Raw genomic sequence first — 17,193 nt, forward strand, 5'->3', positions numbered from 1 at the left:
GCGCAAACAAATTTGCGCAAACAGATTCCTCTCGGTTTAATGTAAAATCGCAAAATCGCGAATCTACTCTCACGTACTCAATACTCAATTAAATAGATAGTCGGTGGACATAATACTCAAAAAAAAAAAAATAGAAATTATTTCTATATTATTCGTAGTTTCTATAAATCATTGAAGTTATTAAAATGAAAAATATTTTTTAGACAAGACAGATATTACAGCTGTTCAACGAATGAGATTATATTGTCAGCGATAAAGTAAATCAATACAAGCAGTCAATGAATGTATGTTAATTTTAATTACATGAAGTTCTTCAATTCAATTATTACATCATGAGTGAAGTTGCGAAAACAATATTTGTTTAGGCGTTGTTTAACATAATCCACTGTGTGAATGAATTTTATATAATTTATTAATTAAAAATTACTTCATTTCTCTAATGAAGGTTCAAGTCCTAAATACTAATTACAATGACAAACCGATCATGTCGTATTTGAAGTATGACTTTGATGTCATTATTGTTTTCAAATATTACACATATTTTTAATGATATTATGAATATATAATTTATAACTTACCATCATATAAATGTGACACTAATAAATGTGTGCATCACGATCGTGAATGAAAAATAGGACTCTACTGACGAGCAACTGAAATAAAAGACCAAAAAATAGAAAAAGGACTCTACTGACGAGCAAACTGTAATAATAGGTTGTCAAATATCTCCCTTCCGCCTTTTTGTATTATAAACCAAGAGCAAAAAAGCGGAAGGGAGATATTTGACAACCTAATACAAGACCAAAAAATAGGGAAAGAGACTCTACTGATGAGCAAACTAAAATACAAGACAAAAACTAGACAAAATGACTATGACGAGCAAACTGAAATAAAAGACCAAAAAGTAGAAAAAGGACTCTACTGACAAGCAATCTGAAATAAGGAAAAAAATAGAAAAAACAACTTTAATGACGAACAGACTGAAATACAAGACAAAAAATGGAAAGAGGGACTCTACTGACGAAGAAACTCAAATACAATACCAGAAATTAGAAAAAAGGACTCTACTGACAAGCAAACTGATATAAAGACAAAATAGAAAAAAAGAATCTATCGTCGAGCTAACTGAAAAAAACACTAAGTTATAAAAAGGACTCTACTGACGAGCAAACTAATATGAAAGACATGAAATAGAAAAAGAGGACTTTACTGACGAACAACTAATATGAAAGACATGAAATAGAAAAAGAGGGCTCTACTGACGAACAACTTAAAATATGAAAAGAGGACTCTACTGACGAGCAAACTAAAAAGCAAAACAAAATAATAGAATAATGGAAAAATAACACAAAATATTAAAAAACACTAGCAAAAAACATGAGGAATTTTTAACTTCCCGTAGGGTAAGTTATTGTAATGGGCCGAAAATCGGAATTGGAAATTTTTATATTTCTCGAAGTTTTGAAGGTTTCTGAACATTTTGGCATACTTCAGAAAAAATGGATGTGTGCGTGTGTGTGTGTGTGTATATATGTGTGGATACAAATTTTCGCCCACGTTTTCAGGCGTACGAATCAACCGATTTGAATGGTTCAAAAAACATTCGATTCCTATTGATAGGGAAAAGAGTTGATTAGTTTTTGGCAAAGGCAGGTCCAGCCGTTTTGGAGATACGGAGCAAAGAGTGTAGAAAATAGAAATCGAATTTTTGAGAGAACGGAGTATCCGATTTGAATGATCTGAAAGACATTCAATTAGTAATGATTGGGAGAAGTGTTTATTAGTTTTTGGCAAAGGCAGGCCCAGCCATTTTAAAGATACGGAGCTAAATATGTAAAAAATGGCAGTTTTTGAGAGAACTAAGCGTCAGATTCAATTGATTCAAAGAACTTTCTGCTTGTCTTAACAAAATAATTATATAACGTTTTGTGTATATCGAAAATATTTCAAATTTTATTTTTAATTCTGACTATAGTTCTAATATACTTTACAAATAATTTCAACTCTGCAAATCAGTTTATATAATTTTTATAAATATTAGACAATGTTACAGTATTTATAATAATCTATTGAAAACGTTCAGTATTCCTCGAACATTTCGTTACGGTACGGGAAGTTCCAGCAATTTATCTTAAGGCACGATGCCTTAATTGCCTCAAAACAGAATTCCACTTACAGCTATTTATTGTACAATTTGAGTAGCATCTTAAAAAATAAAAAAGGAACTCTACTGACGAGTAAACTACCATATTACTAATAAACTACTAAACTATTACTAATTGCCATTTTGTAGAGTAGCAAATAAGTTTTACTCAAATTAGTCTCCCAGCTCTCTCATTATCTTCTTCTGCATTGGCAAAAGCGATAAATAACATCGGTTTCGCGAGAAGCAAATACAATATAAAGAAAGCCGAGCTTTTATCCACGAAAAGGGGAGTAGAAATAGAAGTTTTAATAGAAGTAGGAGTTGGAAGTATAGGAATTGCACTTCTATATCCTCCAACCGATTCCTAGAGTTGATTTATGTCCGATGCCAATACTGCAAGACTTGCATTTTACGGAATCGTTATGCAATGACGTGCGAAACGCACGGTGGAGGAAGAAAATATTTACTGGGTTGCAAATTTTAAGTTTTGGTGTAAAAATAGACGTAACTAGTGGTGTATGGCATCGTGCCTTAAGGCAAATTGCTGAAACTTCCTGTAGCGTAATGAAATATTCGAGAAATTTTAAACGTTTCCAAACCCATTATTACAAATATTGCAACTTTCATTATTTTTGTTATCTTGTTATATCTGAGCAAATCAAATGTAAATCATAAATCATAAATCAATTTATCTCCAGAACATTAACAATCGTCATTTTATTTCGAATTCAATTTAAAAAAAAAAAATAGTTGCAATTTCAAAAAAAAAATTACATAAAATATGAACAAGTGCTTCCGTATAGTCACAGTCTAAACGCATTTGCAAATAATTATGTACGACATTTTCACTTATACTGTGCTTAGCTTGGCGGCATTTTCACATTTTTCAATAGTTTTGGCACAAAATTGGAAAAATTCCCCAGTAGATAAACAGTCTAAACGCACTTAGGTAAACATTTGTACCAGAGTGGCGCTTAGACTGTGCTTAGTCTGGGTAATTTTTTAACTTGCCATAAGGTAAGTTATTGTAATCGTCCAAAAATCGAAATTGAAAATTTTTGCATTTCTCGATGTTTTCAAGGTTTCTGAACATTTTGGCATATTTCAGAAAAAATGGATGTGTGTGTATGTATGTATATATGGATACAATTTCTCGGTCACGTTTTCGGGCGCACGGATTAACCGATTTCAAAGATTCAAAAAACATTCGATTTCTATTGATAGGGAAATGTTCTGATTAGTCTTTGGCAAAGGCAGGTCCAGCCGTTTTGGAGATTCGAATCAAAGAGTGCAGAAAATAGAAATGGAGTTTCTGAGGGAACGGAGCATCTGATTTGAATGATTCAAAAAAACAGACGATTTGTATTAATAAGGGAATGTGTTGTTTAGTTTTTAGCAAAGGTAGAACCAGCCGTTTTAGAGATACCGAGCTAAATATGCAAAAATAGCAGTTTTTGAGAGAACTAAGCATTTGATTTGAATGATTCAAAAAACTTTCTGCTTGTGTTGGCGAAAAAATTGCTACTATGAATCATTTTTAAAATTTTTTTTCAGTTTCAATTTTTTTTATTTGTGTATCGAAAATAATTCGGATTTTATTTCTAATTTTGGCTAAAAATCTAAAACTCACTTATATACTTCAAATAAATAATTTTAACTCTGCAATTCGGATTATATAATTCTTAGAAATATGAGATAAGGTCTTATAATTCTAACTCCGCTTGATTAAGTTTTATTTATTAACTTTTCATATAAACATATATAAATGTCGACGTCCAATTTATAAGCTCTTATACTTTGTATATAAAATATAAATAATGAAATTTATAGTATTCATAACAATCTATTTGAAAACATTTAATATTTCTCGAATATATTATTACGGTACGGGAAGTTCTAGCAATTTGCCTTTTGACGTATTAGCCACCGTTCATTGTTTTATTCAAATTACGCTTCAACAAAAAATTTCAAATTAAAAACGTAAAGTTTCTACTCGATTTTGTAATGATATCTCACCTTTCGGACAACCTACTGATTAACACAAATTTTTCAAGACTAAGACTGGCCAAATCGGTTTAGCCGTTTTCAAGTTTTAGCGGATCATTTTATCGAGAGCTCCATTTTTATAAATAAGATAAGATATCAATTATCCATTGATTTTGTTCAAAATTATTACATACAAGATTATGATTATGCTTCATAAGCTAATATTAATCGTTAGGGGCATTTTACTATAAGTAATTATTGTTCGAAAGTAATGAAACTAGTAGTAGTGTTTTATTTATAATGTCATGCAATTATTGAGTTTTGGTGATAGAGAATTATTAAATAGAGTTATTGATATATATATATATATATATATATATATATATATATATAATTTTCTATTAAACTAGCTAGACATTTAATTATACAGTATATTTGTACAAGCTTCGTTCTGGGCTTCTCATTACGCATGCACCTCCATCTCTGCGGAATAATATATACATATATACATGTATATATATATATATATATATATATATATATATACATACGTATATATTTAAATATATCCATACAGATAGTGGCAGATTCCCTAGCTGCTGAGGGTTTTAATTAACAAATTCAGTTTTATGAAAATTATGAACGATTCAATTACAAGATGCGAATGAATTCGGAACGTGTTCACAATTCACAATTCACAAAATGCAAAATGCAAGTGTTATGTTTAAATTAAAAATGTGCCAAAACTGATGATGTAACTACGTGCTGTAGTCGACGGAATTTATATGTGGACAATGTTTGAAGTTAAATTACATGGATACAAATTTTCGTCGACGATTTCGGGAACACGGATCAACCGATTTGAATAATTAAAATAACATTGAGCGTCCGATTTGAATAAGTCAAAAAACATTTTATTTGTATTGACTAAACGAAAAACTGTTGAAATTTTTGAAAAGGCAAGTCCAGCGGTTATGGACTCTTATTAAATTTTTAACTTCCCGTAGGGCAATTTATAGTAATCGCAAAAAATCAAAAATTGAATTTTTTATATATCTTTGCGTTTCAAAGGTTTCTGAATATTTTGGCATACCTTAGAAAAAATAGATGTATGTGTGTGTGTGTGTGAGTGTGTGTGTGAGTGTGTGTGTGTGTCTATGTTTGTGAGTGTGTGTGTGTGTGTCTATGTTTGTGAGTGTGTGTGTGTGTGTCTATGTTTGTGAGTGTGTGTGTGTGTGTCTATGTTTGTGAGTGTGTGTGTGCGGATACAAATTTTCGCCGACGATTTCGGGAACACGGACCAACCGATTTGAATAATTAAAATAAAATTCGATTTGTATTGATAGGGAGACGTGCTGATTAGTTTTTGGCAAAAGCAGGTCTAGTCGTTTTGGAGATACTAGGCAAAAAGTGGCAAAAATGGTAATTCAGTTTTTGAGAGAATGGAGCGTCCGATTTGAATAATTCGGAAAACATTTTCTTTGTATTTACAAGATGAAGAATTGATCAAATTTTCATGAAGGCAGGTCTAGCAGTTTCGGAGATCTAGTAAAAAAAGTAAAAAAAAATGCCATTTGGTGGTCAAAAATGATCATTAGACATATGCACATCAAATTATCGGATATTTTATAGAGATTTTAATAATGTGTACACATTTTGTGTCAGCTTTTTTAGGGTTCCGTACCAAGATTTTTAATTTTGGTACGGATAAAATTCACTTATAAGGTTCAAACAAATGCTCTTGACATTTTAGACAGTATGGAATAACCGATTTGTATGATTGAAAAATCATTCGGTTCGTAATCGATCGCGAAACGTTTTTGCAAAAGGCACGTCCAGCCTTACGGAGGCATCAAGCGCAAAGGGCGTAAAAATGGTCATGCAGTTTTTGAGAGAACGGATCATCCGATTAAATTTATTCAAAAACACCTTTGCTTGTGTAGACGGTGTGTTAAAAATGGTTTTACAGAAAATTTGTAAGTTTAAAAATTTTCAAAAAAAAAAATTCAAAATTTTTAAAAAATAATTTAAAGTTTTAAAAATCTAAAACTTTCGAAATTTCTCTTAAAAAATTATAAATTTCGAAGAATTTAAAAAAAAACGATTTCTTACAAAAATTTGCGAATATTTCAAAATTTTCAAAAAAAAAATATCGGATATTTTCAAAAATTTCTAAATTCTCAAAAAAACTAGCTGTAAGTGGAATTCTGTCTTAAGGCAATTAAGGCATCGTGCCTTAAGGCAAATTGCTGGAACTTCCCGTGCCAAAAATTATTATTTTTTTAAAAACGATTAACATTTTTGAAAAAATTTCACTTCGAAAAAATAAGATCTTTTAGAAATTTTAAATCGGACAAAAAATTACTTTTTTTTGAAAAAAATTTTTTTTTTAAAAAATTTTTAAACAATTTTTTTTATAAAAATTTTTTTTTGGAAAAAATGTTTTTATTTTGATATATTTTGGAAGATCTGAACTTTTTTTCAAAGCAATCGTACTGCTTTAACTGCATAGAGACGAAATATAGAAGCGCGTAAGCGCCGCGTCGCTGTCTAACGGAAAAACATTGGTACGGAACCCATAGGAATGTAAACAAAACTTATACTTATTGTTAAAATCTCAATAAAATATCTGATAATTTGATATGCATATGTCTAATGTCTAATGATTATTGTTGACCGCCAAATGTTATTTTTTTTTAGTTTTTTTTACTAGATCTCCGAAACCGCTAGACCTATCTTCATGAAAATTTGATCAAATCTTCATCTTGTTAATACAAGTAAAATGTTTTTTGAACTATACAAATCGGACGCTCCGTTCTCTTAAAAACTGAGTTACCGTTTTTGGCACTTTTTGCCCCGTATCTCCGGAACGGCTAGAATGTTTTTTGAATTATTCAAATTGCTTCATCCGTGTTCCCGAAATCGTCGACGAAAATTTGTATCCGAACACACACACATGCACGCACACACACACATACATCAATTTTCTCCAAGGTATGCCAACATATTCAGAAACCTCTGAAACGTGAAGATATATAAAAATTTTCATTTTCGATTTTTTTGCGATTACTTACCCTATGGAAAATTAATTATAAATAAATCAATTTATCATCTCCAGAACATTAACAATCGTCATTTCATTTCGAATCAAATTCCAAAAAAAAAAATAGTTGCCAAATTTACACAAAATTGAAAAAGTGTTCCCGCATAGTCACAGTCTAAACGCATTTGCAAATAATTCTGTGCGACATTTTCACTTATACTGTGCTCAGCTTGGCGGCATTTTCACATTTTTCAATAATTTTCACAAAATTGGAATAGTGCTCCAGTACACAAACAGTCTAAACGCACTTGGGTAAACATTTGTACCAGAGTGGCGCTTAGACTGTGCTTAGCTTGGGTGATTTTTTGAATTTTTAATCCAAAATTACAAAAAAATTTTTTTGAAAAAAAAATTAGAAACAAAAATTTTTTTTTTCCAAAATCAATTATTTTGTTGAAAAAAGCAGAAAGTTCTTTGAATCATTCAAGTCGGACGCTTAGTTCTCTCAAAAACAGCCATTTTTTTTAAATTTAGCTCTGTATCTCCGAAACCTCTGAGCCTACCTTTGCCAAAAACTAATCAGCACATCTCCCTATCAATAGGAATCGAATGTTTTTTAAACCATTCAAATCGGTTGATCCGTTCTCTTAAAAACTCGCTTTCTATTTTTTGCACTCTTTGCTCCATATCTCCGTAACGGCTGGACCTGCCTTTGCCAAAAACTAATCAGCACATCTCCCTATCAATAGGAATCGAATGTTTTTTAAACCATTCAAATCGGTTGATCCGTGCGCCCGAAAACGTGGACGAAAAAACGCGGACATACAAAACACACACACACACACACACACACACACACATCCATTTTTTCTGAAGTATGCCAAAATGTTCATAAACCTTCAAAATGTAAAAATTTTCAATTCCGATTTTTGGACGATTACTATAACTTACCCTACGGGAAGTTAATAATAAAATTTTTTTTTCCCAAAAACACAAAAAATTTCGAACTTCTAACAAATTTTTCAGAAGTTTGAAACAAAATCGAATTCATTAAAAAAAATTGGATATTTTTAAAAATTTCCAAGTTCTCAAATAACTAAAAAAAATTTTTTTTTGCAAATATTCCAAAAAATTTCGAACTTTCAAAAAAATTTAAAAATTTTGAAGAAATTCGAATTTATCAAAAAAAATCATATTTAAAAAAAAATTGAACAAGTTTAAAAACATAAAATTAGCAAATCGGATATTTTTGATGAAAACATAAACTTTTTCTCCGGGAAGTTAAAAAAAAAAACATTTTAGGATAATAAATAGTAAAAAACAAGCACCAGTTCAAATACAAAACACTATTTCGTAGTTCAAACTAAAAAAACACTACTTTTTTGTCAACAAAATTCCCAATTCCCGAAAAGTCAATACAATCGCTCCACCGTCATCACTTCAAATCGACTTTTGATCAAACATCGCGAATTGGAGTTGAACTCTCTCCATTTTCACTCGATGCATATATAAACTCTGAAACTATATGAACTGGCACAAAATCCGTAAATAACTGCAAAAAGCAGCAGAAAAGCATCGGAAAATGAAATTATATCTGGAAAAGGATATAGGCAACTATAGCACTAGCTGTAGCTGCTGCAGCAATATTCCCTATGCTGTCCGAGAGAGAAAAATAAAGTTTCAATAATAACATTTTTCATCTTCAATATTGCAGATGGGAGGATGTACTGAGTATTTTAATAAATATCAAGGGATATTTGCAGAAGATTATGGAAAGGCTAATCGGATATTTTCTTCTCGGGTATCATTTGTGAGTGCATCGGAATTTTGCGACTCCACCGTGGTGGTGGAGACGTGGAATGCACTTTTAGAAAAAATAAAACCAATAGCTTTCTAAAGATAATATAGACAAGAATCTATTTGATATATTCTTTTCATATAAATTTTCGAACTCTATTATATATATATATATATATATATATATATATTTTGTATGATTCTGAATTTGATGTTGACATATGTATTAACAAAGTCTAATAATCGGGCATAACTTTAATAAAAAAACATAAATTTCTTTCAAAAATTTATTTTAAATCCATACGTTTCGGCTATAATCCTAGCCTTCATTCAGTGGAAAAATTAGTAGATCTTAGTGTTAAATTGGAAAATTTTAATTTAAGATGTAACATCTTCAACCAGTCTACGAATAACACACTATCCATTTGTGATTTTCTCAAATCAGTATTTTGTGAAAATATTGTGTAATTTCAAGTTAATGTTTATAATACATAGTGTAGTGCATTACCATATCATAATACCATGGATTATTAAAATTTTCCAATTTAACACTAAGATCAACTAATTGTAAGTACTTATTACTATTTTATTTTTTATTTTCACTCCAATTCAATTGTTTTAGTTTTTAATTTTATTTTTAGTTTCCACTGAATGAGGCTTGGATTATAGCCGAAACGTATGGATTTAAAATAAATTTTTGAAAGAAATTCATGTTTTTTTATTAATGTTATGCCCGATTATTAGACTTTGTTAATATATATATATATATATATATATATATATATATATATCATGATCATATTTTAAAAAAATCAAGTCAAATTTGATTTGTGCACTATTCAATCTACGACCAACAAAATTATTGCAGTAAATGGAGAGGAAAAAAGAGTGTAACCTACAAACTTTTTTACTATGCTCCAATTTGCATGATATCTTAGAATCATTTCAACCATTTTTTATAATGAGTTAAAAAAAATTACTTATTCAAAAAATTATTTACAAGTTTCGTTGTGTCAAAAATTCATATGTTTGCCATGGGTAGGAAATACTTACTCAATTCAATGAAGCGGTTTGGGTCTGATTTTTTTTACTGTTTAAATTAAATTAAATTAAAATCTTCGTGAATCGCTATTTTATAGTGTTCTAGGAACAATATTAAGCTAGATATAAAAATTGGTTTTTACAGTGCTCAAAATAAGCTTTAAAATGAGTACTTCTGCGTGTAAAATGGGTGAGCTATCATGCAAATAAAAGACGCATACAAAGTTTTTTTTCATTAAAATCAAATAGTTGATGAGTGCCATTTCCAGCAAGATTGATAATATTTGTATTCCATCAAGAATTAACTTGGTTTAGGAGATCTTGATGGATTCTAGAGAATATTACAACTTTAGTGCAAACGATTTTCAAAAAACTCATGATTTCATGAATTAAAAATCAATTTAAAAAAACAACAAATTTCTCATTATAGTATCTTTGAAAGAATACGTATAAAAGTGCACATATATATGAAAATTCAAAGTTTTTTTCTGACTAATTATTGTTTTTTATTATTTTTCTGTTACACAAATATTGATAGTGTCCAACCGAAATAAGAGAAGTTACGGTAAAATTTATAATAGTAAAATTTGTAGCTCATTTAATTACATTTAAAATAGTATATAACAAGTTCTGATAAAATCAGAATTAAATAAGTTATAATCCAATCAATTCCGGGGATGGTGACGGATTGCAAATTGTTTTCACTTCTGAACTTAAGATTAAAATTAGCATATTTCCAAAATATCAAGCAAATTGGAGCACAGTAAAAACATTTGCAGTGCACTATTTTCCTCTCTATTTACTGCAATAATTTTGTTGATCATAGATTGAATAGAGCAGTGTATAATTTTTAATATACAATTTTATTGAACATATTTTAATATTTGTTAAAGGGATAATTAACGCGTTAACTGTAGGAATTGAGAATTATCATTTTATTTGAGGCAGTTCTACATTTAACATCACTCATATATTGGTGTAAATAGTAATAATAGGTTGTCAAATATCTCCCTTTCGCCTTTTTGTATTATAAACCAAGAGCAAAAAAGCGGAAGGGAGATATTTGACAACCTAATATATTAGTATAGGATATTTAAAAAATGTAGATGTGAGTACAGGACAACGTCTGTTGGGTCATCTAGTATATATATAATTTTTAGTATATCTCTTACCGATTCGTTCCTCCACCAAACAATATTTTTAATAAAAAATATATTTTAATTCCGATACGATTTTAATTTAAACTTGTATTTTCAACTTTCCTTTAAATAAATATGTGATTGATCAGAAATATATTAGTTTTTGCAATTCGCAAAAGTTAAAATGAACAACTTTTGTAATAAAAATGTAGAAATGTTGAAATGCATGTCGTCGTCGTCGTGAAAAACCGATCTATATTTATTTTAAACTTGTCCACGCCAGGATTTACCATTTCGCATTTCGTATTTGATGTTTTTCGTTTTGCATATTTCACATTTCATATTGTAAGTTACGATTTTACGTCTTTTGTTGGGACACTTATTGTAAATGCCAACGAAAATGTTTGATATCAAAAGCAAAATAAATATTTTTTTTGTTTGAATTGAGTTATTTAGTCGTAAATGGGGATTGCTCCACCGTGTAAGATTTTTATCCTTAATCCGACAGTACACACAAAATTTAATAATATTTTTGTTTCCAAAAGCCTATAAAATCATCATTTACTATTTAAATTAACACCCACTAATTTTATCCTTGATGAATGCTAACGGATGTGTTTGATATTGAGTGAAAAGCAAAATAAACTAGTCGTGTATGGCATCGTGCCTTAAGGCAAATTGCTGAAACTTCCCGCACCGTAATGAAATATTCGAGAAATTTTAAACGTTTCCAAATATATTATTACAAATACTATAACTTTCATTATTTTTGCATTATCTTGTTTTATCTGAGCAAATCAAATGTAAATCATAAATAAATTTATCTCCCGGAACATTAACAATCGTCATTTCATTTCGAATTCAATTTCAAAAAAAAATAGTTACCTAATTTGCACAAAATTTAAAAAATGCTCCGGTATAGTCACAGTCTAAACGCATTTGCGAATAATTCTGTGCGACATGTTCACTTATACTATGCTTAGCTTGGCGGCATTTTCACATTTTTCAATAGTTTTCACAAAATTGGAAAAGTGCATAAAACAGTCCAAACGCACTTGGATAACGTATTTGTACCAGAGTAGCGCTTAGACTGTGCTTAGTAGGGTAATTTCTTGATTTTTTAACCTAAAATTACATTTGTATTATTTATTTCCATAGAATTAAAATGAATTTCCTAATCGATATTTCATTGAATGATAATAATTTTTTTTTATTTGGGATTTTTTTGAAAACATGGATTTGTTTTTGAAAATATGGATTCGTTTTCAAAAACTTGGATTATTTATTTTAAAGTTTTCAAAAACTTGGATTATTTATTTCAAAAACTTGGAATTGTTTCTGAAAACTTGGATTTGTTTCTGAAAACTTGGATTTGTTTCTGAAAACTTGGATTTGTTTCTGAAAACTTGGATTTGTTTCTGAAAACTTGGATTTGTTTCTGAAAACTTGGATTTGTTTCTGAAAACTTGGATTTGTTTCTGAAAACTTGGATTTGTTTCTGAAAACTTGGATTTGTTTCTGAAAACTTGGATTTGTTTCTGAAAACTTGGATTTGTTTCTGAAAACTTGGATTTGTTTCTGAAAACTTGGATTTGTTTCTGAAACTTGGATTTGTTTCTGAAAACTTGGATTTGTTTCTGAAAACTTGGATTTGTTTCTGAAAACTTGGATTTGTTTCTGAAAACTTGGATTTGTTTCTGAAAACTTGGATTTGTTTCTGAAAACTTGGATTTGTTTCTGAAAACTTGGATTTGTTTCTGAAAACTTGGATTTGTTTCTGAAAACTTGGATTTGTTTCTGAAAACTTGGATTTGTTTCTGAAAACTTGGATTTGTTTCTGAAAACTTGGATTTATTTTCTAAAACTTGGATTATTTTTGAAAAGTCGGATTATTTTTGAAAAGTCGGATTATTTTTGAAAACTTGGATTTGTTTCTGAAAGCTTGGATTTGTTTCTGAAAGCTTGGATTTGTTTCTGAAAACTTGGATTTGTTTGTCAAAACTTGGAATTTTTGTTTGAAAACCTGGAATTTTAGTTTCAAAACTTGGAATTTTATGTTTGAAACACTTGGATTATTTTAAAAACTTGGAATTTTATATTTGAAACAATTGGATTATTTTAAGAATTCGGAATTCTATATTTACAACACTTGGAATTTTATGTTTGAAACACTTGGAATTTTATGTTTAAAAACTTGGAATTTTGGTTTGAAAATTTGGAATTTTTGTTTGAAAATTTGGAATTTTTGTTTGAAAATTTGGAATTTTTGTTTGAAAATTTGGAATTTTTGTTTGAAAACTGGGATTTGTTTCTGAAAACTAGGATTTGTTTTTGAAAAATTGGGAAACACTTGGATTATTTTAAATACTTGGAAAGTTTGGATTTGTTTTGGAAAACTTCGATTTGTTTCTGAAAACTTCGATTTGTTTCTGAAAACTTGGAGTTTTTGTTTGAAAACTTGGAATGTTTGTTTGAAAACTTTGAATTTTTGTTTGAAACACTTGGAATTGTTTTTGAAAAATTGGAATTGTTTGTGAAAACTTGAAATTGTTTTCGAAAACTTGAAATTGTTTTTGAAAACTTGGAATTGTTTTCGTAAACCCGTAACCATCTTCGATATTAAAAAAATGATTTGGAACTTAAAAAAGTGCATTTTCCAGAAACTAATAGTTTCTTCTCACTGTCAACACAAGCAGAATGTTTTTCAAATCATTCAAATCGAATGCTTAGTTCTCACAAAAACTGCCATTTTTTGCACATTTTGCTCGGTATCTCCGAAGCGACTAGACCTGCCTTTGCCAAAAACTAAATACCTCTCCCTATCATCACAAATGGAATGTTTTTTAGATTATTCAAATCGATACTCCGTTCTCTCAAAAACTGGATTTGTATTTTCTGCACTCTTTGCTCCGTATCTCCGTAACGGCTGGACCTGCCTTTGCCAAAAACTAATCATCACATCTCTCTATCAATAGGAATCGAATGATTTGTGAACCATCTAAATCGGTTGATCCGTGCGCCCAAAAACGTGAATGAAAAAATGCGGACATACAAAACACACACACACACACATTTTTCTGATGTATGCCAAAATGCTCAAAAACTCCTGAAACGTGAAGATATGCAAAAAAAAATTCCCTACGGGAAGTTAATATATGATTTGTCTGTGTGACTAACACTTTTATTCAGATTTATAAATCTTAGACAAAGGTTTTTAATCGCGTCATTTAATCGCGAATGGAGATTGCTCCACCGTGCAAGATTTTTATCCACTTTAAATCGTAACCCCAAAACTTTACCCTTTATCCTTTACCATAACTCAAAATAGCTCAATGTTTCCTCAAGCGATTCAACCATTTCTCAGTCGAAACTTTAAAATAAATCCATAAGAAAAGTAGTAGTTGCAGTACGAAGGCAAAAATTATTACCAGCAGCAGCAGCAACTTGCTGCAGGAAGAACAGCAAAGTTCTAGATTTGTTTTCAAGAAAGTTATTAGCTGACATTACTAGGAAATTGTAATAAACTCGTCGAATGGGTGGAGGTGATTATGTAAGAAGTTTTTGCAAGGAAATTGTGATAGTAACTATGAATTAGTAGATTGGAAAAAGTCAATTTAGTAGTAAGACGATAGATACATAAGTCTAGGATTTTTATTTTATTAACCGTAGGGTAGTTTATAGTAATGGGCCGAAAATCAAAAATAAAATTTTTTGCATTTCTCGACGTTTTGAAGGTTTCTGAACATTTTGAAAAATGTATGTGTGTGTGTGTGTTTTGTATGTCTGCATTTCTCGTCCACGTTTTCGGGCGCACGGATCAACCGATTTAAATGGTTTAATAAACATTCAATTCCTATTGATAGGGAGATGTGCTGATTAGTTTTTGACAAAGGCAGGTCCAGCCGTTACAGAGATACCGAGCAAAAGGTTGCAGAAAATACAAATCGAGTTTTCGAGAGAACGGACTATCGGATTTGAATGATCTAAAAAATATTTAATTTGTAATGATTGGAAAAATATGTGACTAGTTTTTGGCAAAAGCAGGTCTAGTCGTTTCGGAGATACAGAGCAAAATGTGCAAAAATGGCAGTTTTTGAGTGAACTAGGCGTCCGATTTGAATGATTCAAAAAGATTTTGCTTGTGTTGACAGTAAGAAGAAACGATTAGTTTCTGGAAAAGGCACTTTTTTATTTCGAGAAATTTTTTAATATCAAAAATGGTTTCGAAATTCCGAAAACAATTCCAAATTTTCGAAAACAATTCCAAATTTTCGAAAACAATTCCAAGTTTTCAGAAACAATTTCAAGTTTCCAAATTAAAAAATAAACAAATATAAGTTTTTAAAATAATCCAAGTTTTCAAAAACAATTCCTAATTTTCAAAAAAAAATCCAAGTTTTCAAAAAAAAAACAAGTTTTCAAAAAAAAATCCAAGTTTTCAAAAGAATCCAAGTTTTCAAAAAAAATACAAGTTTTCAAAATAATTCAAGTTTTCAAAAACAATTCCTAATTTTCGAAAAAAAAATCCGAGTTTTTAAACAAAAAATTCAAGTTTTTAGAAACAATTCCAAGTTTTCACACAGTATAAGTGAAAATGTCGCACAGAATTATTTGCAAATGCGTTTAGACTGTGACTATACGGGAGCACTTTTTCAATTTTGTGTAAATTTGACGCAACTATTTTTTTTTTTTTTTGAAATTGAATTCGAAATGAAATGATGATTGTTAATGTTCTGGAGATAAATTGATTTATAATTTATGATTTATATTTGATTTGATCAGATATAACAACAAGATAGTAAAAATAATGAAAGTTACAGTACTTGTATTAATATATTTAAAAACGTTTAAAATTTCTCGAATATTTCATTACGGTACGGTAAGTTCAAGCAATTTGCCTTAAGGCACGATGTCATACACCACTAGTTTAATCTAGGTTTATGGATTTAAATAATTTTTTATTTAATGTGTAATTTTTTTACAGTTTTGGTCAGCCTATGCTCCATGTTCTTCGCAATATTTGGACGCTGTTCAATTGACTTTAGAGCAAATCGATGTTATCAGAAGACTTATTAGTCAGAATAATAAACAAATGAGACTGGTTACAAGTGCTGATGGTAAGTAATTGATATATATATATATATATATATATATATTTATATTACGGTGGTCCATAATATGGACATTTTCGAATTTCTTTGTTCCCAAGGGCTCAAATGCTTTCAAATTAATCAACAAAAATTCTCTGAAAATTTTAGCTCTTAATGTTAACTTTAAGGTAGTCCGCAGTTCATTTGTTTTATAACTTAGAAACATGTTTCAAGTGCGGACTATGTTAGAGTTAATATTAAGAGCTAAAACTTTCAGAGAATTTTTGTTGATCAATTTGGAAGCATTTGAGCCCCTGGGAGCAAGAAAATTCAAAAAAGCCATATTAAGAACCACCCTAATAAACATATATGTATATATAATTTTATGAAAAACTCACCTGAGTTATGTGTACTGACTTTCTGTTGCGGCATATCTGAAACAAAAAACAAACATAAAATTATTATTATTTCAATTATTAAATTTTGTAAAATAAATATAAGCTTAAATATATCGTATCATATATATCATTAAGTAGGTACTATTTTATGTAATATCGTACATAAAAGCGAATGTGCTTCATAAAATGAAATTTTTCAGTTTTTTTACAACTATTTATATTTGAAACGGTTTTCGATACTTTTTAGATACAGAAAGCTTAAATTGAGAACATTTTCAGTAAATTCATACAAATTGGAGCATAGTAAAAAAATTTGGACCCAAAACGCTCCATTGACTTGAGTAAATATTCCGTATCCAATGCCAAACATATGAATTTTCGACACAATAAGAATTCTAAATAATTTTTTGAATAAGTAAAGTTATTTTATTTTGTGATTTAGTAAAGTAAGGCAAAACACGACTGCATTAGTTAAAAAATAATAAAATTTGTCAAACAGCATTATATAGGGTATATTCACTGACATTCCTCAACCGCATGTTGATTGTATTTT

At 29.5% G+C, this 17,193-nt stretch overlaps 1 protein-coding gene across 1 annotated transcript in view; it reads left to right on the top strand.

Moving 5' to 3' along the window:
- The window catches only part of LOC113388445 (dipeptidase 1-like), a 158,210-nt gene that overhangs the window by 19,165 nt on the left and 121,852 nt on the right, over positions 1-17,193 (top strand). Inside the window, exon 3 of the mRNA XM_026625821.1 lies at positions 16,137-16,269. Within this exon, the coding sequence (XP_026481606.1) occupies positions 16,137-16,269 (133 nt within the window). The remainder of the gene's footprint in view (positions 1-16,136; positions 16,270-17,193) is intronic.

The sequence above is a fragment of the Ctenocephalides felis genome, unplaced genomic scaffold (assembly GCF_003426905.1).
Source record: "Ctenocephalides felis isolate EL2017-DRISC unplaced genomic scaffold, ASM342690v1 CF-g0.4_SCAFFOLD_03572, whole genome shotgun sequence".
NCBI classification, from domain to species: Eukaryota; Metazoa; Arthropoda; class Insecta; order Siphonaptera; family Pulicidae; genus Ctenocephalides; species Ctenocephalides felis.